This window comes from Cyprinodon tularosa, unplaced genomic scaffold (genome assembly GCF_016077235.1).
Source record: "Cyprinodon tularosa strain WSP-4 unplaced genomic scaffold, ASM1607723v1 ctg704, whole genome shotgun sequence".
NCBI classification, from domain to species: domain Eukaryota; kingdom Metazoa; phylum Chordata; class Actinopteri; order Cyprinodontiformes; family Cyprinodontidae; genus Cyprinodon; species Cyprinodon tularosa.
This window is the reverse complement of record NW_024039457.1, coordinates 47141-73577: the sequence shown is the minus strand read 5'-3', so window position 1 is coordinate 73577 and position 26437 is coordinate 47141. Positions and strand designations below refer to the sequence as shown.

The 26437-nt window shown below is 38.3% G+C and overlaps 1 protein-coding gene across 1 annotated transcript; it reads right to left on the bottom strand.

The window, feature by feature from the left end:
• LOC119772264 (NLR family CARD domain-containing protein 3-like) lies at positions 1-25568 on the bottom strand. Its single transcript, XM_038268605.1, has 13 exons — positions 25462-25568; positions 24915-24999; positions 21893-22032; positions 18978-19097; positions 17402-17518; positions 14905-14959; positions 14401-14617; positions 10668-12459; positions 9041-9214; positions 4403-4576; positions 3882-4055; positions 909-955; positions 1-786 (listed from the first exon to the last, which is right to left on the bottom strand). Exons 3-13 carry the CDS (start codon positions 21979-21981, stop codon positions 245-247), a joined length of 3501 nt encoding a protein of 1166 aa, XP_038124533.1. The 5' UTR covers positions 21982-22032; positions 24915-24999; positions 25462-25568; the 3' UTR covers positions 1-244.
• Positions 25569-26437: the final 869 nt, after the last annotated feature.

The following is a 26437-nucleotide window of genomic DNA, read 5'->3' as shown; positions in this document are numbered from 1 at the left end:
CTGTGCCTGACCTGTAACCGCTGTTACACACAGCCCAGTGTTGGCTGCCAGCGTGAGTCCTTATGTGACCAAGACGTTCATTTTAATCGCAAAAGCAAAACTAGATGCATTAGCAGAAGGGTTTGGTGAATGATTATCTCTAACAAATCATTTTATTATAGTGATTCTAGTGATTCAGATAACTCAAAAGGACCGCTGCTTCCATCAATAATGTGTTCAACAGATAGATGGTTTCTCTGCAACCTCAGCACAGGAACACTGATGAATTAGGAAAGACTGTGAATCCAGCATAAAGGGGTTCAGTGAATGTGGCGCTGAAGGTGTGCAGATGGATCAGGGTGTCAGATGAGACTCTAAAAAAAGAAAGAACACCTGCTGGAAAGTCTAAATACACTGCTACCTTGTTGGTGACATAGAAGGTGGAATGGGAAGAAGCGGTTGAGAAGGATACGGTTGTTTTTTTGGCATTGTGCCAGACGGAATAACCAGTATCAGAGTAGGACAGACTCCAGGAATGTTGATTCTTCCCAAACCAGCAATCATTCTTGTATCCTTTCCTTCCGATTCCCATGTAGCTCACAGATATATCCACTTCTCCTTTTCCCTCAACCTCCCAGTAACAACGACCAGTGAGACCAGGTTTGCACAGCAGCTGAGGAACATCAAATCTGTCTGGGTGATCAGCATAAGACAAACTCTTCCCCATGCGGGTCACTTTCCTGCGGTTGTCAGACAGTATGAGCTCTCTGTTCATTGATTTTCTGTTGATAGTGAGTTGACAGGAATCTGACGAAGAGAAAAAACTTCATGAGCTGCAGTTATTGATGATTCATGAACGCTTTAATGATTACTCGTGAACGAGTGGAGTCAGTTTAAAAATGGTTCTATCAAATCATCAAAAAACGTACATTTCTTTAGACCTGGTGTCATCCACTGGACTCCATTAGGCTCCACCCTGAAAGGAGGAGGAGCGTCAGATCATCTCTTTCAGTGTGCGAACATGGACATTACATGGCTCAGTACACAGATCACTGACTTGTTATGGACATCATAAAGTTTAGCAAAACAAAGCACCACAACTGTAAAGCATCGATAGGAATAAAATGCATATGAAGGATTTAAAGTTTGTTTGATGATAGATTTAAATCCAATAGTTATTTACAGCAGATCAGAAGTTAGAAAGAGCAAAACAGGATTTTTAGGTAAGTCAAGTCAGCTTAATTTATAAAACACTATAAGAGCATCAACAATAAATTAAGTGCTAAACAAATGGGATAAATGATTTAAATGAAGTCAGAAAATCATGTAATAGTCGAGATTTTTTTTTTCTTTATCCTTTTGAAGCAAGGGTTTTTTCCATCTTTTTTGAGACTCATCCCACCATCTCGAGGCTCTTGATCTATCAGTTTTCGGCTCATTGAAGAGGCATATCAAAACTGCGTCAGGTGAATGCATCTTGTGTAATCCTGAAAAAAACCATGAGCATCTATGGAATACCAAAAATCATTGCCAAAGCTTTCCCTCTAGTAGCAATGTGGAGAATATTCAGGCTGGTTTCAGGAAAAGTGGTATCTTTTCATTTGATAGAGATGTTTTTCCTAAGACTGCATTTGTCCAAGCTAATGTGACAGACTGGCCTAATCCTAATCCAACACTGGTATTAAAACAGCGAACAACACTAACTGAGAATGAAGTGCATTCTCTGGGGATGCTGTGCAATGCAGCAGAAATCCCTTAGTTTCATGCTAACTATCTTTCTTTGGAATCATCAATAAGTTCTGGAGACAGAACACTCAGACATACATTAATGGGGCAGCATCCATTCCCAAAAGCTGGACCTCAAGTGAAGAACCAAAGAAGAAAACTAATCTCCAGTTCCATTTTCACTGATTCTCCTTTTGAACAAAGAATTAAAAGAGAAAACAAACTAACTCAAAGAACGAAAAAACTCTTGCTTTAAAAGGATAAATAAGAAAAGAAAACCAAAAATGGAATCAATGTATCAAAGAATGTTTCTGTGTTGTGTGTTGAACCTTACTCAAATAGCAGACCAAAGGACAACCATAACCAGCCTTCCCTACACTAGGTTTTGGGTTAAAGTTTTACTGTTTTTTTTAAGTCACCTAAAAACCTCTTAAGAGAATTTACTACTTCCTGGTTTGTGAACATTATTATGTTTTTTTTTTTTTTTTACCTTGTCTCCACTGTGCTCCTTCCCCCTATATCACAGCCACATCTAGTGCCTCTTTGGTATTTGTGACACATATAGTTCCCAGTTTTCAACTCCTCCATCTTTGCAAGAGGCTCCGTTGCCCTTATTTTGCTCTATTTCCTTTGCTTTAATCCCAAGCTCTGCTTAATTCCACTCAGCAGCAGTCCTTAGCCAATTCGTTGTAAAATTTATTATATATAGTTGCAGCCATTCAAAATGGACTTCCCCAGTGAAAAGTTAGCCGAATGGCAGCAAAATCCCCTGCAACTTCCAGCCACCGGCCTTCTCCTGGGCGTGCATATTTCTTTAATCTGACTCCACCCTTTCACTCAATTACAGGGTCTGACCAGGAAATGATGCTTCTCTTCTTCTTCTTCATGAGAGAAAGAATATTTTAGTTATTTCAAAATGAATTGTAGGGGACCAGCCATGGGCCCATCAAGGAAAGGGGGGACATTTGGAATGGCTACTACTGTAAATTGTAAACTCCCATGTTTACATATTATTTGCATTAGATGTAAATACATATTAAAGGCATTAATGGAAAGATCAACATTTAAGTCCACACTTTCCACAGAGAAAGAATAGTTACGGGCACAATCAAGCTGGCTGCGAGTCAGATTGTGTCCAATGCCTTTTGCCAATACAATTAGCAGGGGAAATAATATAGTATATAAATGAGAGGGTGAAAAACTAAACCATGTTTTTTATAACATGTAGGCCTGTGATCAGGCTGTGTATAAATATTTGTAGCTCTTGCTTACATTATGTTTAATGCAGTTTAATTCAATATAAATTTATAATTAATTAAGCAATGCAATATTAAGTATAACTTATACCCCATTTACATTAGCCATTTTACAGTCAGCTGACTTATTTTACAGGTTTTCCGGCATGTCCCGCTTTGCAATTTAAAGATCTCTTCATCTGTTCACAACACAAACTTCATCTCAGCCTATTAACTATAAATTTCATCAAAAGAGCATGTTGGGAGCGGGGATGATGCCGAGACCGAGAAAGAAGCCTCCTTCAACTGACATTTCGCAAACAACGAAATTTCAATAATATTATAAACATAAGTTCCTGAGTGTTATGGGGGCCACTATTTTTGTTTGCCTAATTCCCGCCTTGAGAGCTGCAGCATCATGGACCGTTGATAGGAGGCGAGGAACTGTGCTAATGTAAAGTGTAAATGGTCGTAAGAGCCAAGCTTGGCACGGTTAACTGATCCAAACTCAGTCTGAACTAGACACGGATTGGTCTCAGAGGGTTGGTGTAAATGGAGAAACAAGCATACACTGCAATTATTATAAAAAAACTAAGAATTATTTGTTAACTTTGTACAAATAAAAAACCAATTGATCACATTAATTATGGTCATGCTCAGAACATGCCTGTCCATCTTTAAGACTCCTTACAAGATTATTTTTTCAGTTTTGGAAAAAAAAAATCTGTGTTCTGACCTCTAAATAGTTCGGGGGAAGTACGTCTATATGGAATATTTACCAGTAACAATATTTAGACTTTTATTGCATGTCCTTTTCTGATAAAGTTCTGCTGTCCCCTATGCCTTCCTAGGCATAGGGGACTAGAGCGGCTATACACTGGATGTGTTTTTTTTTTATATTTCTCCTCCATCAAATAGTTTCTGCACCAATTATCTCCATACCTGAGAGTGTTTAGTCTAAACCTGGGATCAGAAAGTGCAACCACCAACTCCATCTGTCCATGCTCTCCAAGATGGTTGTGGCTCAGATCCAGCTCTTTCAGGTTGGAATGGCTCGAACTCAGAGCATCGGCCAGAGAAGAACAGCCGTCTTCTGTGATTAAACATCCCGACAATCTACACACAGAAAGGTCAGCTTTTTTCCATAAAAAGTTGAGATAAGAAAATATTCAAATGGTTTCAGTATTTAGATTAATCTAGAAACCAGTAGCTTAGATTAATAAATAATAGCTTAGATAATAAACAATTTATGCAAAACTCTTGAAAACCAGAGAAAAAGCTGATGGGGTGTTGTACTTCATATGAGGCCCACCCAGATAATGTTGCTTAAAAATTGTTGTTTCGTTACGCCATTGCTCTGATTTGAGTATAACAGCTTATGAAATAATATAAAGGCAACAAAGTAAACTGGAAAAATGATATAAAAAATAAACAAACAGGATATAGAATGCTTCTTGCCTCACCTGAGAATTTCTAGCTTGCAGTGTGGACTCTCCAGTACAACAGATAAAAGCTTCACTCCCGAATCCTGCAGGTCGTTGTTACTCAGGTCCAGTTCTTTTAGACTCAAAGCTCGAGAGCCAAGAACTGAAGAAAGAACTTCACAGCTTTTCCCTGAGAGATTGCAGCAGTTCAAACTAAAGAAAGTTAAATTATTTTTTTAATCATTTCAATTTAACTGACTTCATTTCAAACATATAACATACATTTAAATTGGTCTGTGTATCTTTTGGTCATTTAACTTTCCTTTAAAAATAGGTATGAGAAGAAAACAAGGGTTGAATTCAAAAAAGATTTAAAATGTCAAAAATGAACATTAGCATTCAAAAAAATTAAACAATTTTTCATATTTAGAGAGCAGATGATGTCGCTTATGCGAGAAGTTTGCACAGTTTGAGAGGGGGCCTCTGTTGCTTCATTTCAGAATGGCTGTATAGTGATTTTGGCACGTGGTCTTGTAATAACTTATTGTTTTCATATTTAACCTCTGATGTTTTTTATTATAAAGATGTATAAATATTTTTTTGTATTGTATCAAAGTATTTTTACAAAATGTTTCTTTTAAGAAACTCTACAATGATTGCAATCGCATTGTACAAAGCGGTAGTCCTATGTGTCGACCTGGAATAGTGTGCCATTGCTGCCATTACCTTTAATGTTTTAAATTTAAATTTTAAAAGATATACTGAACGAACACTAAACTCAAGCACGTCACTGCTGTGTGTCAACTGCCCTGACAAAGCAGATGTAACCATGTCATCAAAAGTGAAGTCTCTACAAGCTGGCATTTACTGTTACAAGCAACCTTGTCTTTTTCGCTTTCTTGGGGATGGTTCAATCCAACTTGTTATTCCACCCCTTAGGACTATTTTATCCCTTACCGGAGTCTGTATTTTTAAGATGGTAGACCATCATGGCGAATCGCAACCTGGTTACCTGTCTTAGAATAAACTGATATAAAATTCTTTGCTTGATGTATCTGATTATTTTTAGTTAAGGTAACACAGTATAAAGTATACTAACAAATGTAAATGCAGTCTTTGATTTCATACAATAAAAAAAGAAAATGTCAGCCAGCACTTGCACAATCTTTGTTACAATCATTATCTTAAGACTTCTGTCAAAATGTCAAATTTCCCAACAAGAAAATAAGCTTCTTGCCCATTTACCCTTGCCTATGGTTCTGCTATGCAACGCCCTGTCTCCGATATATAAGATGGAAGACCTTCACGCCAACACCAAGTTAGGTTTTGAGAGTTGGGAGTGGAGCACGCTGATAATCACAGAGACCTAAATCAATTCTGGCATACCAAACTAACTTATCGAAAGCTACTTTATAGGATTACTAATTTTGCTACCATGAGGACTAACTAAGATAAATGAATTTGCTACCTCAAAATCACCCAGTTTACTGCTTTGTTTTCTTTTATTGTTTATCCTAGTAGTTTGTAGTATGTTCAAGCAGTGCCATTAACCAAACATTGTAACCTGTCTATTGCTGTCATAAGAAATTATTGGCAATAAATTCAAAATAGCTTAATTGTGGTATTCGGTTATTCCATATCAGTGTTCAATTTGTCTCCAAATGTTATTGAATTATCTTTTATAAGTTAAAAGCCGATATACAGAGACACCATCTATTTTATGTTTACTGGCTGATCATTAGAAACTCCAATCATGATCATAATTAAGGGTATTAACATTTGCAAGTCAAATTAACTCAGTCCGGACTGATTACCTGCCTCTTGTCATTGATAATTGATAAGTGTTAAGCCCAATTGTTTGTTTTAAATATTAGGGGCTAATAGCCTTTAACGATTCATCATTGAACCATTAACTAGCATTTTCCTTTATTGCTTTTGGTTATTATAATGCTTTAGTAATTCAGAATCATAGAGGTAAAGTTTTTTTAATAACTTTAGGATGGAGTTATCTCTCCCTCATTCTGAACAGTATGTCAAGTGCACTAGAGTCCTGACAAAAGGGTTATAGATTAATGGTATGGAAACAAAAAAGGCATTCAAAGCAAAATTAAACTAATCTCTATTTAACGCTGACCAAAATGCAGTATACTCAATCCATACTTATAAAACCATATTTGATTAAGTTTGGTCTTAGGATGTCCTAACACCCTAATTGACTCTTTTTTATGTAAAAACTGAGACTTTTTTCATAGCCCAGGTTTTGATTTTTAACATACTATATAAGATTCTGTGTTAGTAATGTGCCTCCAAAAAGGTGGTTCAAGTATTTTCAAACAACAAACCTTACATATGTAAAGAACTGTATTAAAAGTATAAAATCAAATCTGTTTAATGAAAAAAATTCAATAAAAACAATTATAAGAATACTGCAAAAAGAACTGAATCAAAAGTTGAAGGAGACCAGGAGGAAACATTAAGACAATCCTGAACATAGCTTCATATATCGAGCAATTCAAAGGATTCATGGGACTCTATGAAAGCTGCTGTTGTACAAAGAGAAGAAGCTTTATTACACATGGACCAAAAAAAAAGAAGAACTTCTTGACTTTTTCATGTGGTTTTCAATTTTTTTATTTTCTTTGAGAGTAAAAACATACAACCCAGTCTCATGGGAAAATGTACCTCCACTACGTTGGTCCACACTGCAGTCTGCCTTTTCCTTTCCTTTTACTCCTTCATGTGCTGGAACCCAACAAAACCAAATATCAATGCCACTCCTGTATAATCTAAATAAACTGTGCTGAATTTCTAATACTAAATCTTTCCTTTCATTTCCTTCTCCCTGAATACTTTCTAAAACTGCTTTGGAATCCGTGCAGACCACCACCCTGTCTGCTCTGACCTCCCCCCCCCCATAGGAAACTCAGTATAACTGCCACCATCTCTGCTGTGAAAACAGATAGTTGATTTGAAATTCTTTTAGAAATGTGTATTTTGAACTCTGGTACATATATTCCTATTCCCACACACCCTTTTAAATTCTTAGAACCATCAGAATATATTTTAAGGTAATTATAATATGAGTTTCTTAAATATATATCAGTCTGTATCCATATTTCATTTAAATTCCAATCATTTTTCAATAAGTCTCATGTCTACATTTATCTCAGGAAATAGCCATGGAGGAATAACACTAATTGGATTAAACCTCCTCCTCCTCCTCCTCCTCCTCCTCCTCCTCCTCCTCCTCCTCCTCCTCCTCCTCCTCCTCCTCCTCCTCCTCCTCCTCCTCCTCCTCCTCCTTCCTTCACCTCCTGCTTCCTCCTCCTCCATCTTCCTCCTCCTTCCTCCTCCTCCTCCTCCTCCCTCCTTCGTGATAGCGTCAAAATGCATCCGAAGTCAAAACATTAAGATTTATTCCTTTCTTTTTAATTTTTGCTGACAATCCAATAAAGAATCATTATTTGAAAAGCATAGTAATAATAATAATAATAATAATAATAATAATATTTTTTTAAAGCAGTTAATGATTCCAACAAGTAAGCAAAAAGGAGTTCCTCTTTGGTCAAAACCCATCAATGAGATCGCACCAAACAGGAAGTTAAATGCACATAGGATCTGGTAGATTTCCAAATAAAACACATCCGATCTTAACCCATGATCATTTTGTCAACATTAGTTTCTCCCGTATGCTACGACGTAATGCATTGATCTGAAAATCAACCTCAGACGCAACGCACGTAGTGGCGAGGGTTTGATCCGTCAGATGGAGTTAAATCACAAAGAATTCAATGTTGAATCGGGGCAGCAGCTAAATGCTAGGTGATGGGTAGCAGCCAAAACGTTGCAATTTCACATAATCCTGACGAGATCCGAAAAATCGTAGCAAAAACTAGCAAGTGGGTAATTATGTATGTTCACTAAGTAAATATTATGTAAATAAACCCTACATTTCTCGCTATAAATGTAATCAAAACCCATTTAAATGCAGAAACTGATTGAAATTATTGATTTTCCCACTAAAAGTTAGAGAAATCTCAGCCATGTTTATACCAAAACGTTACAGTTTCACATTATCTTGAAAAATCTTTGCAAGAAACGAACAAGCAAGTGAATATGTACATTCCCTGAGTAAATATTCTGACAACAAACTATACATTTCTCACTAGAAATGTAATCAAAACTCATTTTAATGCAAAAACAAACTCAAGTTATTAATCTTTCCACAAAAAAATGAGCGAATGTCGGCCATATAAATATTTTTTTTCTTCTCTCAGCTGGAATCTTGAAAGTCACGTGACTAGGACGTAAAACAATAGAAAGGGTATAGGCAGAAGAAACGTAACAGTACCACAAAAAAATGGCCATTAATGTACCTCCACTACGTTTTGCAGTGTGGACCAATGTAGTGGTGGTACATTTTCCCATGAGACTGGGTTGAAACATACTAGCAAATAATTATACAGGCTCTTGTCACACATTTGTGTATTTAATTGATATGGGTGATTTCCTTCTCTCAATAGGTAATTTGAATTTTCTTATAAAGAATAACGTATATGTGATCAGTTGTGATTTCTGATACATATGTAAAAGTAAAAAATAAAACTAATTGAACTAGCCTTAAACAAGAAATTATTTTTTAAATAGGAAAATTTTTTCCACATATTTTATTCTTACCTCAGAGTTTCCAGGATGTACTTTGAAGTCTTCCATTCCGCAAACAGAAGCTGCATTCCCAAATCCTTGAGATCATTGTTACTTAGATCCAGGTTTGTGACTCTAGAGGACTGGGAGCTGAGAACTGAGGACAGTGCTTCACAACTTTTCTCTGAGAGGTTGCAGCCACTGAGTCTGCATAGTCAGAAAATTTGAACAATTTAGATTCAGAATTCATTTTATCAACTACATATGAAATTAATTTGACCCTCCCAATTAGTTTGCTGACCATCAAGGTAATCCTTCCAGAAAATATTACAGGTACCCAGTGCAAATTCTCACAGAAATGAGACTTAAATCAGAGGCAACCACACTTTTACTCAGGTTTTTTTGAAAAACGTTTTAACATTTATTCAGGAGTCTTAAAGCTGCCGACTCACACTAGAGCAAACTTAGAATCAACTGCTGCTTCTAATTGTTTATGTTTATTAGTTTACCATACATTTTTGAATAGAGGAGAGTGGAGTAAAAGGAAAATAAAGTTCAGTACAGCATGTGTTTAAAGCAAATCATAATTTGCAGAAAATTCCCCATAAAAGGTAACTCCCCCCGATATATAGCCAAGGAAGAGAAGCTAGGAGGCTTTTAACTACAGTTTGTGGACTTCCTGATAATGAAGAATTACAATAGTCCAGCCTTGAAGTAACAAATGCATGGACTAGTTTCTCAGCATCACCCGTGGACAGCTTTGTGTCTGCTTAATTAAAAGTTCATTTCTAATTGATCTCTAAATGAGGTAGGACAGGTACAAATTATTGCTTAATATGATTCATCAGTTTCAGATTTCCTTTTCTACCCTCACCTTTATTTTTTAGTTGTTTCAAAAATCCTTTACCCATAGAAACATCCTTCTTTATATACAATACCTGTATTAAATAATTTAAGGAACGACCTATCACTAAAACAACTTTTTTCTTTAATGTAAAGCTGTTTAGATGGCTGTTCGAATCATATAGTTTTTGCATTATGCTGTTTTGAACCTTAAATCGACAATACAGATGGATTTGGTCACAATCAGTGTGCTATTTACACAGCTTTAATTGCATTTACTATTGCTTTATATTTACAACAGTCCATAAGCAGGACTTAAGTTATATTAAGTGTGCCAATCATAGAACTTTAAAAATCAAACCTCTCAGGCTCACAACTTACTGTATTGTGGAATCCTGACAACAAGGTTAGCTCAGATTGAAAAAAATGACTTTAGCTATCACAAAATCTACTACATATGAAATAGATATATTTCCAGATGCTATCTCAGAAAATTCCTTTATATAAACCTCTCGGCACAGATCGGTTTCAGAGGGCTAGTGTCAGTGGGGCAATAATAAGCAGTCTCATCATGCAACTCATGCAAAACAACAGCATCCAATGACGCAGTTGATAGACGGTTGAATACACCTTTGAAGATGGGCCTCTATGTGTTGAAAGCATTAGTGCATTACCTGCAGGTTGCTCAAGTGCAGGAAGCAATAATTGACAATTCTATTTTGACTCCTGGGAGTCAAAACATTTTCAGAAAAATGTCAAAATATGGTTGCTTTCACTTTCAACCACCTGTTTGTGGTCATTTGACAATTATACTTACATAGCTTTGTTGGAGGCTTTGACCACTGGCAAAAGCCTCAGAAGAACGTCTTCTGAAGCAGAGTATTTCTTCAGGTCAAACACATCCAGATCTTCTCCTGATGAAACTAAGATGAAACCCAGAGCTGACCATTGAGCAGGAGATAAATTATCAGAGGAAAGACTTCCTGAACTAAGAGATTTTTGGATCTCCTCGACAAGAGAGCTGTCATTTAGTTCATTCAGACAGTGGAAAAGATTGATGTTTTTCTCAGCAGACATATTCTCACTGATCCTCTCCTTGATGTACTGAGCTGTTTCTTGGTTGGTCTGAGAGTGCCTTTCTGTCTGTGCCAGCAGACCACGTAACAGTCTCTGATTGGTCTGCAGGGACAATCCCAGAAGGAAACGAAGGAACAAGTCCAAGTGTCCATGTGGACTCTGTAAGGCCTGGTCAATAGCTGTCAGGTGAAGGGACTTTAATTTTGGCATTTGAAAGAAGGTATGCTTCTTTGAGGTTGTTGGTGTTACTTCCATCAGGTTTTCACCAAATTTCATGAAAGTCCAATGAACATAAAGAGCAGCCAGAAACTCCTGAACACTCAGATGGACAAAGCTATATACTCTCTCCTGGTACAGCCCTCTCTCCTCTTTAAAGATCTGTGTGAACACTCCTGAGTAAACCGAGGCAGCTTCGATATCGATGCCACACTCTGTCAGGTCTGATTCATAGAAGATCAGGTTTCCCTTCTGCAGCTGATGGAATGCCAATTTTCCAAGAGACTCAACCACCTTCTTGTTGTCTCCACTCCAGTGTGGATCCGTTTCAGCTCCTCCATCATACTTCACCATCTTCACTTTTATCTGAACCACCAGGAAATGAATGTACATCTCTGTAAGGGTCTTGGGAAACTCTCCCCCCTCTCCCTTCTTTATTGCATCCTCCAGAACTGTAGCAGTGATCAGGCAGAAGACTGGAATGTGACACATGATTTGAAGGCTTCGTGATGTCTTCATGTGGGATATTATCCTGCTGGCCAGCTTTTCATCTCTAAATTTCTTCCTGAAATAGTTTTCCTTCTGTGGGTCTGTGAATCCTCTGACATCGGTCACCATGCCAACAAACTCGGGAGGGATCTGATTGGCTGCTGCTGGTCGTGTTGTTATCCAAAGGTGAGCAGATGGGAGCAGTTTCCCCCTAATGAGGTTTGTTAGCAAAACATCCACGGAAGTACATTCTGTAGTATCAGTCAGCATCTCTTTATTATTGAAATCCAGAGCAACTCGACTTTCATCCAGACCATCAAAGATGAACAGAACCTGAAAGGGTCCAAAGTCACTGATTTTCTTAGTGTCAGTGAAGAAGTGATGAACAAGTTCAACCAAGCTGAACTTTTTCCCTCTCAGCACATTCAGCTCTCTGAAGGTGAATGGAAATATGAACTGGATGTTCTGGTGGGCTTTGCCTTCAGCCCAGTCCAGAGTGAACTTCTGGGTTAAGACTGTTTTCCCAATGCCAGCCACTCCCTTAGTCATCACTGTTCTAATTGGTCCATCTGCTCCAGGTGGGACTTTAAAGATGTCTTCTTGTCTGATGGTTTTTTCTAGTCTGTGTGATTTCCTGGATGCTGCTTCAATCTGTCTGACCTCATGTTCATCATTAACGTCTCCAGCCCCCCCCTCTGTGATGAAAAGTTCTGTGTAGATCTGGTTCAGGAAGGTTGGACTTCCCGCTTTTGCAATTCCCTCAAACACACACTGGAACCTCTTCTTTAGGGAAGATTTTAGTTTATTTTGACAAATAGGAGGATTATCTATATGAGAAAAACCACAACAAATAGTTTTTGTAAATCTTTGAAAAATCATGGAAAAACATTTACCTTTGAGATGTTTACATGAAAAGATTTGGTTCTGCCTGTTTGTGGTGCATTCACACCAAACATGATGCCATCAGAGCAAGTGATGTACATGTTGTCTGTATGTAAAAACACATTTAAAAGTGGAATAAAACAAAGGGGGGATTTCTAGTGACATTAGAATAGTTATTAGATAGAAAGAGGGAAAAGAAACCCTCTTTGAACCAGAGGTGTCAAGTAACGAAGTACAAATACATAATTACTGTACTTAAGTAAACTTTTAGGTATCTATACTTTACTCCATCACTTATTTTTCTTCCAACTTTTGACCTCTACTCATTAGATTTTAACACAAGTATCTGTACTTCCTATTCCTTACATTTTTAAAACCGATGTTACTCGTTATTTAATATTTATTTTACGCCATCGAATTGTAACCAGGAAAATTTGTTTCCATTTTGTTGTATTCAGTTTTATTTATTGTTTATTTATAGATTTATCTTAAAATAAAATTCCCTTCTCCCTAATTTCTTTACCACAACAAAAAAGCCAAATGAGATAATTCTGTTCTCACATGGTTGTATGGTCACATGACATGTCAGCTTTTTAAATTGACAGCTGCAGCTTATAAGGCTGATGAGCAGCAGCCCAGCTAGGAGATGCTGTCTGACGCTGATGCAAATGCATCCTTGTGGATTAAAACCTTCATTAGATCACAAGGTTTGACAAGTGGGAACTGGCCAGGTTTCCATTTCAGAATTTTGTTGCAGGATCCTGTTCTAGGATCTTATTCCATAATCCGTCTCCAGGACTCTGAATGTCTGTTGGATCAGATTGGCGAGCTAGACCCATATAACCACCATAGGAAACAGCACCTTCTATGTCAGACTGGTTGGATTCCTTGAATAAAGGAACACACCATATCACTAATTTTGCACCATTCTGTTGTCTCTGTGTGTTTATACAAAGTTACCACTTCCTCGAGCAGTCAAACTTAATTATTTCTGATTTAATTTGTTTTTCTTCAGTTATGCTAATATTCATAAGTGATAAAGGTTACACAATCCAGATCATTGGCGGCATCCACATCTAGTGAAAACTAGTGTAATTGGATTAGTCATAACGCAAACACTCATTGGTTAGTGTTTGCATTATATGACACTCATTTGTTGACGCCAAAGAAAATCAGAAGCAAGCAGGTGTTCTTCAACAGCAAACTTGAATTGTCTATGCCATGCTACAATAGCTGATTCAGAAAAAGATGTTGAAATGTCTGAAAGGTCGGACACAGGCAATAGAGTATCGGGAGATGGAGACGGAGACCAACCAGACCTCCCTCATTTTTGGCCCTATCTCAAATAATTTTTCCAAATAGTTGAGAAATTTAGCTTTTAATTCATATAGTGGCATCTGGCTGTTTTTGTTTTTTAAGTTCACTTTATACTTTTGTACTTTAAGTAGTTTTTGGAGCACATACGGTTTCACTTTTACGTGAGTAAAGAGGTGAAGTTGATACTTTAACTTTTACCAGAGTGTTTTTAAACTACAGTATCTATACTTCTACTTGAGTAACAAATGTGTGTACTTTTGACACCACTGCTGTGAATGCAAAGCAAGTCTGTCAAGCTGAAAAGCTAATTGATACTCTCTCTATCCACTCTCTTTCTTTGCTTCTCCACTGTCCTCCATTAGATCCATAGCTGGTCCTGGGCTGCCACCTCTGCCCAGCTCTAGTGGTCTCTCTAACTAGCCCCGTGTCCTGATCTTCTGGTGCCCCTAGCAACAGCATGTGAATGGGGTGGAAAATTTGCTGGAATCATGTTTTGTATGAATGCCTCATTAGACATGCAGGAATTTGTCTTTTATTCAGGAGGTTAAACATAAAACAAGTCATCTTACTGCTCTGCAGCTGGTCAGCCAGTTTCTTCAGCCCCATCCTCCTCAGAAAGCTTATAGTGATCTTCACCATTGCCTCTCTGGATTTCTCTTCATCCTCATCTTCTAGCTGCTCATCATATCTCTTGCTCTCTGAACAATTTAGGTCAAATGGACTTAGTTCATCACGGATCCTCCTTAACTCATTTTTTATAAAAGTCACAATGTAGTCCTCCAGCACCTGAAACAGAATAATTATTAAGGCAGACATTATTAGGTGCTTTTTCCCGGGTATATCTGGCCTCTTGCCAAAAGTTGGAGACCCAGCATATTTGCATATTTGGAGACCCAGTCTGTTTGACTCAGCATCAACCGCATATACCAATGGTCAGATGGGTATACATCTGAATAAAAACATGATGCCAAACATCAGAATCACCTATGACAGACTCACAGTTCATTGGTCTACAAAGCGCAGCACGGACGTATGGACAAAACTCAGAAAAAAGTAATTTTAAATATACAGACCATAAATATGGAGTCCAGCTGGGTTTGATTGGGAGACCGATCACTGGGAGCCTCACTGGAAAGAGAATGATGACATAAAAGGTTAAATAACAATAACACCGATTTCAAGAATCTTAGAAAGGAAAGATAAGGTCACATTCTGTCCTTATCCACCAATTTGAATGTGGAAAAACTGTGGCATTAAAAGCTGTATCAAAAGGGTTTCTAGGATATTGTTTCTTCAAAATTCTCCTCGTACCATACAAAGTTTTATGATATATGAAACAGTTGAATGTTTATGTTACTAAAAATTCAGGAGGTGTTTGTGTGTATAAGTATATACAGAAAGGCAAGTTGTAAGTAGATAAAAACTAAAAAAACTAAAAATTGTAAATAAAACGTACAATTTTAGACACATCCAGAGTGGCTGTTATCAGCTATAAGTTGCAAATTATCAGCCATATGAAACTTACCAGAAGGTAGATGAGAAACAATCTGAAGCCATCCTATGGGAATGATGACTGCTAGTAACCGCCATTTTATAGATAATCACATCCGAAAGAGGTGCAAGTTGAGGACAATTTAACTTTGTCAAACCAACTATTTTAGCATATCATTTTCTGGTGTGATATCATCCTAGATCTATTGTAAGCACAGTACAGATTTTTTTTTTTTGTCATCTTCAAACAAAACAAACTTGAATACTTATTTCAGGATCAGGAATCCTATCTGCAAGTTTTTGGGCCAGCATTTACAACATAAGAGAACTGTTCTAACTACTACAGTTATAGCATCAATAATTGTTTTGTTGATAAAAAATATTCTGAAATTGTGGTGTTATATTTCTTATCATTTCCTTGTAAAAATATTTCCAGATTTCATAGGTTTCTAAAATGTATTTTATTTTCATCTGTGTCCTTAAAATTCTGGTTCATTTGTTCTGACTTGCCGAATTGATTCATAGAGTTAAATTTATATCTCTTTGGTTCCTGGTCCATCCCCTTCTCATGACATATCCATGTCCCTAATACTGATAATGGTATATAATTGCACAAAGTGGACAGGATTGTCAGGCTCAGACCTAAAGGACCCAGTTTTTGAGGCGGAGAGACACCTAAATCTCTCCGCCACTAAATCTTTATCAAAGAAGAACTGTAAAGAACAGGGACGCATCCAGTCCACAAAGTTCAGTCCTGCCCAGAGGAAGAGGTTGGTTCCAGCTGGTTGGCTGCCAACAAGATGCAGTGGGCACCGCCCAGAGATTCCCAGACACTGAAGTCTCGTAGGTCGGAGGACAGACAAGAAATCAGAACTTGGCTAATGAAAAAAGCCAGTGTTGAGGATGTGCTCAGAAGTCAGAGCCAGGAGGTCAGAGATACAAAGAGGTACCGAAGAGAAATCCAAAACGGTGTCAGGAGTCAGTTTCAGGTTTGGTTAAAAGGCAGAATCCAGCAGGTGTCAGAAGAAATGTCACAGAAACAGATAATAAACGGAACAGGCAGGCTCAGAGGTCCAGAGGCAGAATGGGTCAGGATCAGACAATCAGAAACTCTCAGGTACGCCAGAGAACTCTCATCAATGCAGATAATTCATTTTGTTGCTCTGTACGTGTGACAGTGTAATGACAATAAATTTTAATTATTATTATTATTATTAACTCTCATCAAAGGCCCGGTTAATCTGGCACTAATGTCTGGTTGAAGGCTGGTTAGATAGAGGCTGGAGCAGGTTGATCAGATGAACGGTAAAGAGAACTGGGCGCAGATAGGCAGGTGAATGAAACGTGTGACCAGCGCCAAGATCATAACATGGATAGCATTTAAAGTTGTTTAATTGGGCTTAGTATAAACTTTTTATTTTCCACTTTAAATGTCTTGCTTTAGTGTTTTCAGGGTGGATGTCCTCTGATAATTAGCAATGCCCTGTTAAAGGTGGATGAAGCTTTTGTGTATTTGACTGCCATACACCTTATTTTGTGCAAGCTTGAATCCCTTCTGTTTATTAATGCAAACATTGGTCAGACTGTTTCTAGAGAAAAGCAGCATTCTCTTTAATTTGCAAGGTCTGTTGTTAGGTAGGTTAATCTATAAGTTTGTAAATTATGTCTTCCTTGAAAAACAAGTCATTATTTCTCTTTTAACTTTGGTATAGTATGTTAATTTGTTAATAATGACTGAGTGATCCTTTGAGATATATATCATCATATATATATAAAGCACAAAGTTTACGATACACACACATGTCAACTTGACTCTTCATTGACCATCTACATTTACTTTTTTCTCTTCTTCCCCCCAGACCAGTCAGGGAACATTAAAAATGCAAAACATGAAAGGGTCCTTTATGAAAGCCTTATGTTCTCTGTTGTTTAGATCATCTCATAATTAATTACATTAATTAGTAAGGTAGATGGCAGTGCCATAAACTTTCAGTGTAATTACTCTGGAAAAAAACACAATCATGACATTATATATATGGCACAATTGACCAACACTAACAGCTTTCAGATGCACCTTACCTTTCTGTAGCTGTAGGTCGATGCGATTTAAATTCAAAGTGAAGATCTTTGGAAGTATTGCTTTTAAATGACAGATCCCTGGATTCCTTTTTGTTACCTGGTTCTATATCCTTCATACTGGAAGACAGAATAAATGCAATAAGAATCTTTTGATGTCAAAAAATAAAACCTTATGAAATATTTAAATCTGATGGGATCTTCAGGATCCTCTGTCCTGCATGTTTAGATATGTTTCTGCTCCATTACATTCCATCAAAATCAAATTATTGCGTTCCCTGTTAAGCAGCCGCTGCAGGGGCCTACTAATCACCCATTTATTAAAGTCAGGTGTGTGGATGCAGGCAAATACCTAAAACATGCATGACAATGGGTCCTGAGGTTAGAAAACAACCAGCATAGAATATTGAAAACATTAGTATGTCACAAACTTCACAAAGTAGAAGTACTGCATTTCTGATGCAATATTGTCCTTTATTTTACTAATAATTTTTATTTTAATTAAATATTCTAAATGACAAAAATATGCTGATGACACTATTTATGAAGTATCAAGTTGTTTTTTTTTCATATTTTTTGTTATTCTCAATAAGTTTACTCTTAAGTTGTATTTGCAGCATATCAGCTCACTGCAGTTATGAGACTTTATGCTTTTCAGTCGATTCAACTTCAGTCAATGGAGAGCCCTAGTCATCAATATCAAATTAGAGGAAGTGGTGTAAAGTAAGTTAATGTTTGAGGTAATGCTGTGCTTTTGTATATGCAGAAATAAAACCTTCACACATCACACAGTGTGCTCGTACACCCTTTATTGATAACACAACACTATCTAATGTTTGTTCTCACTATTGTGTCACTTTGTATGTCCATTCCAATGACACAAGCCCAACCGAAAGATTGCTCTGCCTATGTAGAAATTATAGCCAGTAAAAACGAAGCGCTTCTGAACTCACATCAGGTACAGTTTATTTTTTTTTTCACCTGTGGTTTTCAACATTATGGCAACAGAATTGGAATCTGGGTGCCGTGCCTTTCCCAACATTTTTGCTTTGCCAAGGGAGGCTTGTCAGGATGAAAAACCTCCCTTGATCATCCAATACTGCTTTATTATTTATTTAAGATTACATTTTTACAGAAGTAAGATTAGTAATGCCAAACATGACAGGTGGAGAGAGGAAGAAAAATAAAAACAGAACAAATCTACAAGCTCCAAATTCCAGCTAACTTGTTTTTTGAAGACAGGAGGTGAACTTTTGCTTCCAGGTCAGGATGCCAAATACTAAGTACTTTAAAACTGAAATGGGCAATATAAACCATACATTTCAGCTCATAATCCAATGTTAATTCAACCATGACCCATGACATTAATAAAACAGTTAATTAACATTAAAACACTCTTTGGGTATTGATGGTGACCAATCAAAAAGGGCCAAAAGGACAACTATTAACACCAATATGCACCACTTTACATTTGAGAATAAAAATATAGAAAGAGAGCTTTCTCATATTAACCACATGTTAGGATAATAATATTTCAGACTGACTCAGTTTGCAGAGTTTCAGCAGTGATATAGCTCACCTCTCTGAGGATGGGGGGCCAGCAGATTTAAAGTCAAAATGCTGGTTCTTTGAGATGTTGCTTTTATAGGACTCACAGATGGATTCTGGTCCAGGGTCATTTCTAATTGTCTGATGTATCCTGAAAAGAAGAAGAAGGAAAAAAAAAAAGTAAAGCCATTCTGTGAAGTTCTGTAGACATACCAATATTTACATTCGGAGTCCATGTGGACAACAAATGGAGGAAGAATTTAACCAAAGTGTACATATCCTCAAGTTAAATAATGACCGTTTTTTATATATATACATTTGTTACACTTGAAGACTGTATTTCATTAATTTGTATCAAAACCAGCATTAAATGACTTGTACTTATGAAGCACTTTATTAAACCTAATGACTCCAAAGCACTTTATACTGCATTTAGTCATTCACCAATTCAGTTCAATCCAGTTTATTTATATAGCACCAATTTAATACACATGTAATCACAATCATAATTACTGATTGTTCAAAATTTCTACTATATATTGACAGTAATTACAATAATATTGCCATTTCAACATTTGGTGGACTGTGGGCTTATGATTAGCCTGAGCAAAATAATTAAAAACAAAGAAGTGGCCTACTATGAAAATGAAGCTGATCCCATTGGGAAATTAGTCCCTAACTATGTAGGGGCAGTGATAGCCATTCCAGTCCAGGGACTAACTGCAGTTCTGCTGTAAGGTGCCTTGTCAAGGACAATGACTGGCGTACCTGACATGTAAAAACCATACCATGCATATTGCTTTAGGTCAGTGGTTCTCAAACTTTTTCTGTCATTCCCCACTTTGGACAAGGGGGAATTTTCAAGCCCCGCCTGTCCCCATCGCCCCAACACAATGCTAATGAAATATGCAACAATCTTAAAATGTTCCAATTTTATTGAAGTAACAAGTAGTATCTAAATACAAACTATCTACATCAAATAACAGCAAGCTCAAAAATAAAGAAAATAAAAATGCAGCTGTGTCAAAATTTGTATCAAGCTCAAAGATAGAAAAAATTAAAGTGCCACTCTGCAATCTGTTAATAAAAGAAAAGAAGTGAAATCCATCTGGCAATACAGGTCTATTTATCCCTGCATTAGTGGCTGCAATGAGCCTGTTTTGCATTGCACAGTTTCTCAAAACGGGGTTGCAGGCTTGATACTGCCTCTCTCAAGTCATGCTCAATGTTCAGCTGAGATCTGTATTTTGTTTTCAGTGAAGCAACAGTTGAAAAGCCCATCTCACAGAGATATGATGTGGCAAAGGGAAGAAGAATGCACACAGCTCTCTGCCCGATGAGTGGATACTCCCTCTCCACTCCAAACCAGAATTTACTATGAGTCTGAGCATTAAACCTGAGCCTCAGGGTGGAGTCAGACGTCATTTCAATAAACTGGTCCTATTTATTTAAGATAAAATATTTCAAATTCAGTTAATTATGATCAACCTGCGCCGCCAATCCCGGCGCATGTGCGCTTTATTTGCAGTCTGGACGCTGAGGGTAAACATGCTGTGTCTCTGCAGCGCTGAGAGGGACTCCTGCGATAGCGGGGGAGAACGGGGTTGGGATGGGGGAGGCGCCCCACGGCAGCACCTGCCGCTGGAGGACAAGAAAAGGAACGATACGTGCTTTCACGTAAGAGTCTCCAAAAGTCGCTAATTTGTCGCTAGTCGCTTTTCTGATAAAGAGTCGCTGGAGGGGTCTGAATATAGCGACAAAGTCGCTGAGTTGGCAACACTGGGGCGCGAAAGTTTATTCTGTTACAAATAATATGCCGACGTCACGTCAATCATTATTTTGGCACTTCAGTTCCAGGTGAAATTTTTCTCATATCTAATGTTCTTTTAATTAGACTGCATGTAGGCTAGTAATGATTACTTTGTGGGTTTGATTGGTCTAAAAAGCGGCAACATACAGCTATAAGGACAGTTTGCTCTCACACGTTCTACATTTATAGTCACACACACACACACACACACACCGGAACTTGGCGCGCCCCACCTGTCATGTCTCAATTCCCCACCAGTGGGTCGCGCCACACACTTTGAGAACCGCGGCTTTAGGTTAACAGAGTTTGTATGCATCCAAAAAAATATTCCACCTACCCCCTTTTTCCACAAATAGACTACTGTGGATGAGGTATGAGAAAGGTAGAGCCAAGGAGAAAGAGCTTTCCAAACTGAACTCCACCCTGCCGATCAGGGCGTTTACCCTACCTCTTAATGCTCTATGCACCACGCAAATGAGCAATAATTTCTCTATATTTAACTATAAGCTTTATCGGAAAAGGAAAGTTTAAAGCCTAGCCTTAGACAGGGTTCCTGCTTTTAGGACTAAAATTGGTATTTGGTACCACGGGAACCAAATACCAGTTCAGCGTCCCCTTCTACTTTTAGACATTTAGGAACCCCAAGTAAAACTGCAGATTGAGAGAAAAGTTATATGTTAGAAGCACTTTTTAAAACATGCTGATTGAGGTGAGCTTAATTTTGGCATCAGCTGCCCTGGGGCAGACTGACAAAGCTGCTATACGTCGTAGCTACCAGGCCCTCTGACCCCCATATTAAAAGTAAATATTATTCTTTAAATATCTTATCAGTCAGTCTTCTTTCAGGATCAATAATGAATTCATGTTGTTCATTCAGATTCAAAAAATGTGTTGAAAGTCAGCTAATGTTTTTAGATAAGTCTTGCTTAACCAAAACCTCTCAACAAGCCACTGGTTCGGCAGCAACACTGAACTGCCGTTTGTAAAAATCCACTGATGCCGTGCTGAGCTGCTGTTCGATCTTAATACAGGACCAAAGATGAACAGCAGAGGCTTATGATAATTTCTATTGTGGCCTTATATAGAAACAATGCTGTGTTAAAAGGGCTATCGTCATTAAGGAAAGGTGATCTCACCCCTGAGTTTTGTTGTGTCTCTTATGTTCCCCACACAGAGTGGTATTAGAGGGAGGGACTCCTTCTTGTGTGTCCTCACACTTATCCATGCTGCTGAATTCCAATTCACATCAGCCCAGACACACAATTATTAGTTTCACCTGCAAAGGAAACAAATAATATTAATTTGCACTTGAGCTCTTATTATGCATTACACCATTGGTGCTGTAAAATGATCAACTGCCTCTAAAGTCTTCTTTGTCTTTCAAAGATCATGAAAAGACATTGATCACTTGTCAAGAAAGCTGCAATACTCTGTATGTTGGTCTCAATCCTTCAGTTATGGTCTTCTTTGCTTTATTTGCAAACTTTCTAAAATCAAGCAGTTAGTTGTAAAGTGATTCAATAATGTGACTAAGGCAGTGGTTCTCAAACTTTTTCTGTCATTCCCCACTTTGGACAAGGGGGAATTTTCAAGCCCCGCCTGTCCCCATCGCCCCAACACAATGCTAATGAAATATGCAACAATCTTAAAATGTTCCAATTTTATTGAAGTAACAAGTAGTATCTAAATACAAACTATCTACATCAAATAACAGCAAGCTCAAAAATAAAGAAAATAAAAATGCAGCTGTGTCAAAATTTGTATCAAGCTCAAAGATAGAAAAAATTAAAGTGCCACTCTGCAATCTGTTAATAAAAGAAAAGAAGTGAAATCCATCTGGCAATACAGGTCTATTTATCCCTGCATTAGTGGCTGCAATGAGCCTGTTTTGCATTGCACAGTTTCTCAAAACGAGGTTGCAGGCTTGATACTGCCACTCTCAAGTCATGCTCAATGTTCAGCTGAGATCTGTATTTTGTTTTCAGTGAAGCAACAGTTGAAAAGCCCATCTCACAGAGATATGATGTGGCAAAGGGAAGAAGAATGCACACAGCTCTCTGCCCGATGAGTGGATACTCCCTCTCCACTCCAAACCAGAATTTACTATGAGTCTGAGCATTAAACCTGAGCCTCAGGGTGGAGTCAGACGTCATTTCAATAAACTGGTCCTATTTATTTAAGATAAAATATTTCAAATTCAGTTAATTATGATCAACCTGCGCCGCCAATCCCGGCGCATGTGCGCTTTATTTGCAGTCTGGACGCTGAGGGTAAACATGCTGTGTCTCTGCAGCGCTGAGAGGGACTCCTGCGATAGCGGGGGAGAACGGGGTTGGGATGGGGGAGGCGCCCCACGGCAGCACCTGCCGCTGGAGGACAAGAAAAGGAACGATACGTGCTTTCACGTAAGAGTCTCCAAAAGTCGCTAATTTGTCGCTAGTCGCTTTTTTGATAAAGAGTCGCTGGAGGGGTCTGAATATAGCGACAAAGTCGCTGAGTTGGCAACACTGGGGCGCGAAAGTTTATTCCGTTACAAATAATATGCCGACGTCACGTCAATCATTATTTTGGCACTTCAGTTCCAGGTGAAATTTTTCTCATATCTAATGTTCTTTTAATTAGACTGCATGTAGGCTAGTAATGATTACTTTGTGGGTTTGATTGGTCTAAAAAGCGGCAACATACAGCTATAAGGACAGTTTGCTCTCACACGTTCTACATTTATAGTCACACACACACACACACACACACCGGAACTTGGCGCGCCCCACCTGTCACGTCTCAATTCCCCACCAGTGGGTCGCGCCACACACTTTGAGAACCGCGGGACTAAGGTAACCATCAAAGCCTTTGCAGGTGTCCACTGGATTCTTGGTTGTTTCATTGCAGATAATTTGTAAAATCTTAGTTTAGCAACCTGCAGCTGAATGTACTGAGGGCATTCGGTGACGTAGTTGATGTCCAGGCATCCAGATGTTGTCTCACCCCAGCACAGCTATCTCGTTTTGGCGTTTACCCTAGTGGATGACAGGGTTGCATCCCTTTTGCCATCGGGTAGGGGGGAGGTCTCTGACTGTTGTTTTGGCCTATGGGGGTGGATGAGATCTGCCCAGAGTACCTTAGAGGTCAGGATGTTATTAGGTTGTTCTGTCTGATACGGCATTTCAACATTGTGTGCTCAACATATGTTGAGCTTGAGAAGGCATTCAACAGGGTTTCTCGTAGTGCCTTGTGGGGACCGCTTAAGGAGTATGGAGTTGATGGCCCTTTACAAGAAACTATCCTGTCTTTGCACAGGTGGAGCAGGACTGGGTCCGCATTACTGGCATTAAGTCGGACCTGTTCCCAGTGCATGTTAGACTCCATCAGGGCTGCGTTCTGTCAGCGGTCTGGTTCATAACTGTTATGGACGAGATTTCTATTGCTAGCTAAGGACAGGAAGGGGTCTTTTATAGGGACCAGCAGATCTCATCCCTGCTTTTTGCAGATGATGTTCTGCTGGCCCCTCTTACCAATACCCACTCTATATACTGGGGCAGTTCACAACTGACTGTGAAGCAGCTGGGATGAGATGAGCTCCTTCAAGTTAGAGGCCATGGTTCTTGAACGGAAAAAGGTCAAGAACCAGAGATCGATCTATGGATCGATAACGGCTGGTGCTATAATGCAGATGCTGCACTGAAAGAACAGGATTGCAGATACAAGTGGCTGAAATTAGCTTTCTCCATAGGGTGGCTTGACACTCCCTTAATGATTGGGTGAGGAGCTTGGTCATTCTGGAAGGGCTCGGGGTAGAGACACTTCTACTCCACATCAAAAGCAATCAGTTGAGGTGGCTGGGACATCTTTTCTAGATGCCCCCTGGACACCTCCCTCGGGAGGTGTTAAAGGCACATCCCACTGAGAGAAGTCCCAGGGGACAACCCAGTACAAGCTGGTGGGACTATGTCTGTCAGATGGCCTGGGAGCAGTTGGGCTTCCCTGTGCAGAGCAGGAGGAGGTCTCTGCTGAGAGGGAAGTCTGAGATACTGCTGGTCCCGAGACCCTGTCCTGATTAATGAAGTAGGGGACGACGGCATGACAAGTTACTTCTAATTTTAAATACTTCATCCTAAGAAATTTAAAGGCATTACCATTCCATGGTCCAGTTTAACTTACCTTAAGGTAATCGGTTGTTATTTAAATCTGCTCTCTGAACGGAAGATATTTTACAGCCACCATAAACCACAGACAATGAAAACACCTGACAGAGAAACCGCAAAGGTTCTGCTTAAACATTTATCAAACGAACCACTGTTAAAACACAATAACACTTTAAAATGGATTTTAACTTTATCAAAACAACCGCATAGCCTTTAGACATTGTTCTTGCTGGAGTCTAACATGTTTGGTTGGCAGTTGAAAGGTTGTTTAAACTTGGACATTTATTTTATTTAGCTTTCCCATATTTAGATTTTTGACAGATCATCTAAAGCCATGAAACTGATCTGGTCAACAGTGCTCTACACATCTAAAAATCCCATCTAAAGATTAGATGTTCATTATGCTGTTCAAACTCAAACTAACCTATAAATCCTGTTGATTAGTCTTAAGACAGTAGAGATAATACTTTGTGCTGAAATAATAACTGAACTTGTTCTCTAAGCTTCAGAGAGCAGAAATAAACAGGACATTTCCTCCAAACAAGAAAAGAAAGCATGCTTACAGTTTCTTCAAATGGACGAGCACTTTGAAGATCAGCATTAGAGACTAAGGCACAGCTTTCCTTAAAGGAAGCAAAGCTTCGCCTGTGTTGAGGGTGGGGCAGTACCAGGAACAGAAGTAAATTTCCTGAAAGCTTTAAGGTTCAAAGTGTGTTTATTATCTTCAAATAGCAGTTTTGTTTCCAGCTTCCAGTTAGTCATAAAATACAACATACAAATTAAACCTGTTCCATTTCATGGGCTTCCTGTAAACAACTGAGAGAACTGAAGCCAGTTGGTTCTTTATGACCACAGTTAAGTTAGTTTATGACCGCATAAGTTCTGATGGATTCAGCAATTTAGCTTCACATTTCCATTGAGCCACTGATCTCAGAAAGTTAGCCTAGGCACCATTTCCAAGAAAACATTGGCTAGATTAATGCAAAATCATGTGTCCCAATTTTGGGACTTTTTATTGGGCATTTCACATGAGTTTCTCAAAAAAGTGCTACAAAAAAATTAAAACAAACAGAAAATATAAGTTAAATCCTGAAAATTAAACATAAATAATAAAAAAAAATTGTCCCTTAGACATTCTGATACACACACGGGTAATGTTTAATCTACAGTAGGATTATAAAAAAAAAAAATACGAATAAAAATGGCTTTTACCCTTCACAGGATCTATGGTTGTTCTCAGGTGGGTTTTATTATTTAGCGACAGTCCATAAATGTTCACATATGTTTAGAGATTCCCCATAGTAAAGCTTAATCTAGTTTTTGGTTTCACAATGGCTGCTGTTAGTTTAATCAACTCTAAGTAGGTCCACTCAGAGTTGAGCACGTGTGTAACAAGTATGAAAAGCTATTATCAGTGCAGCCCTGATTCGATGAGTCACCATGATGTCAGGCAACAGAAAATGCCTATTTCACCCCACTTGGACTAGAGATTTCAAGACAAGGCAATTTTATTTGTATAGAACAATTCAGTACATTGAC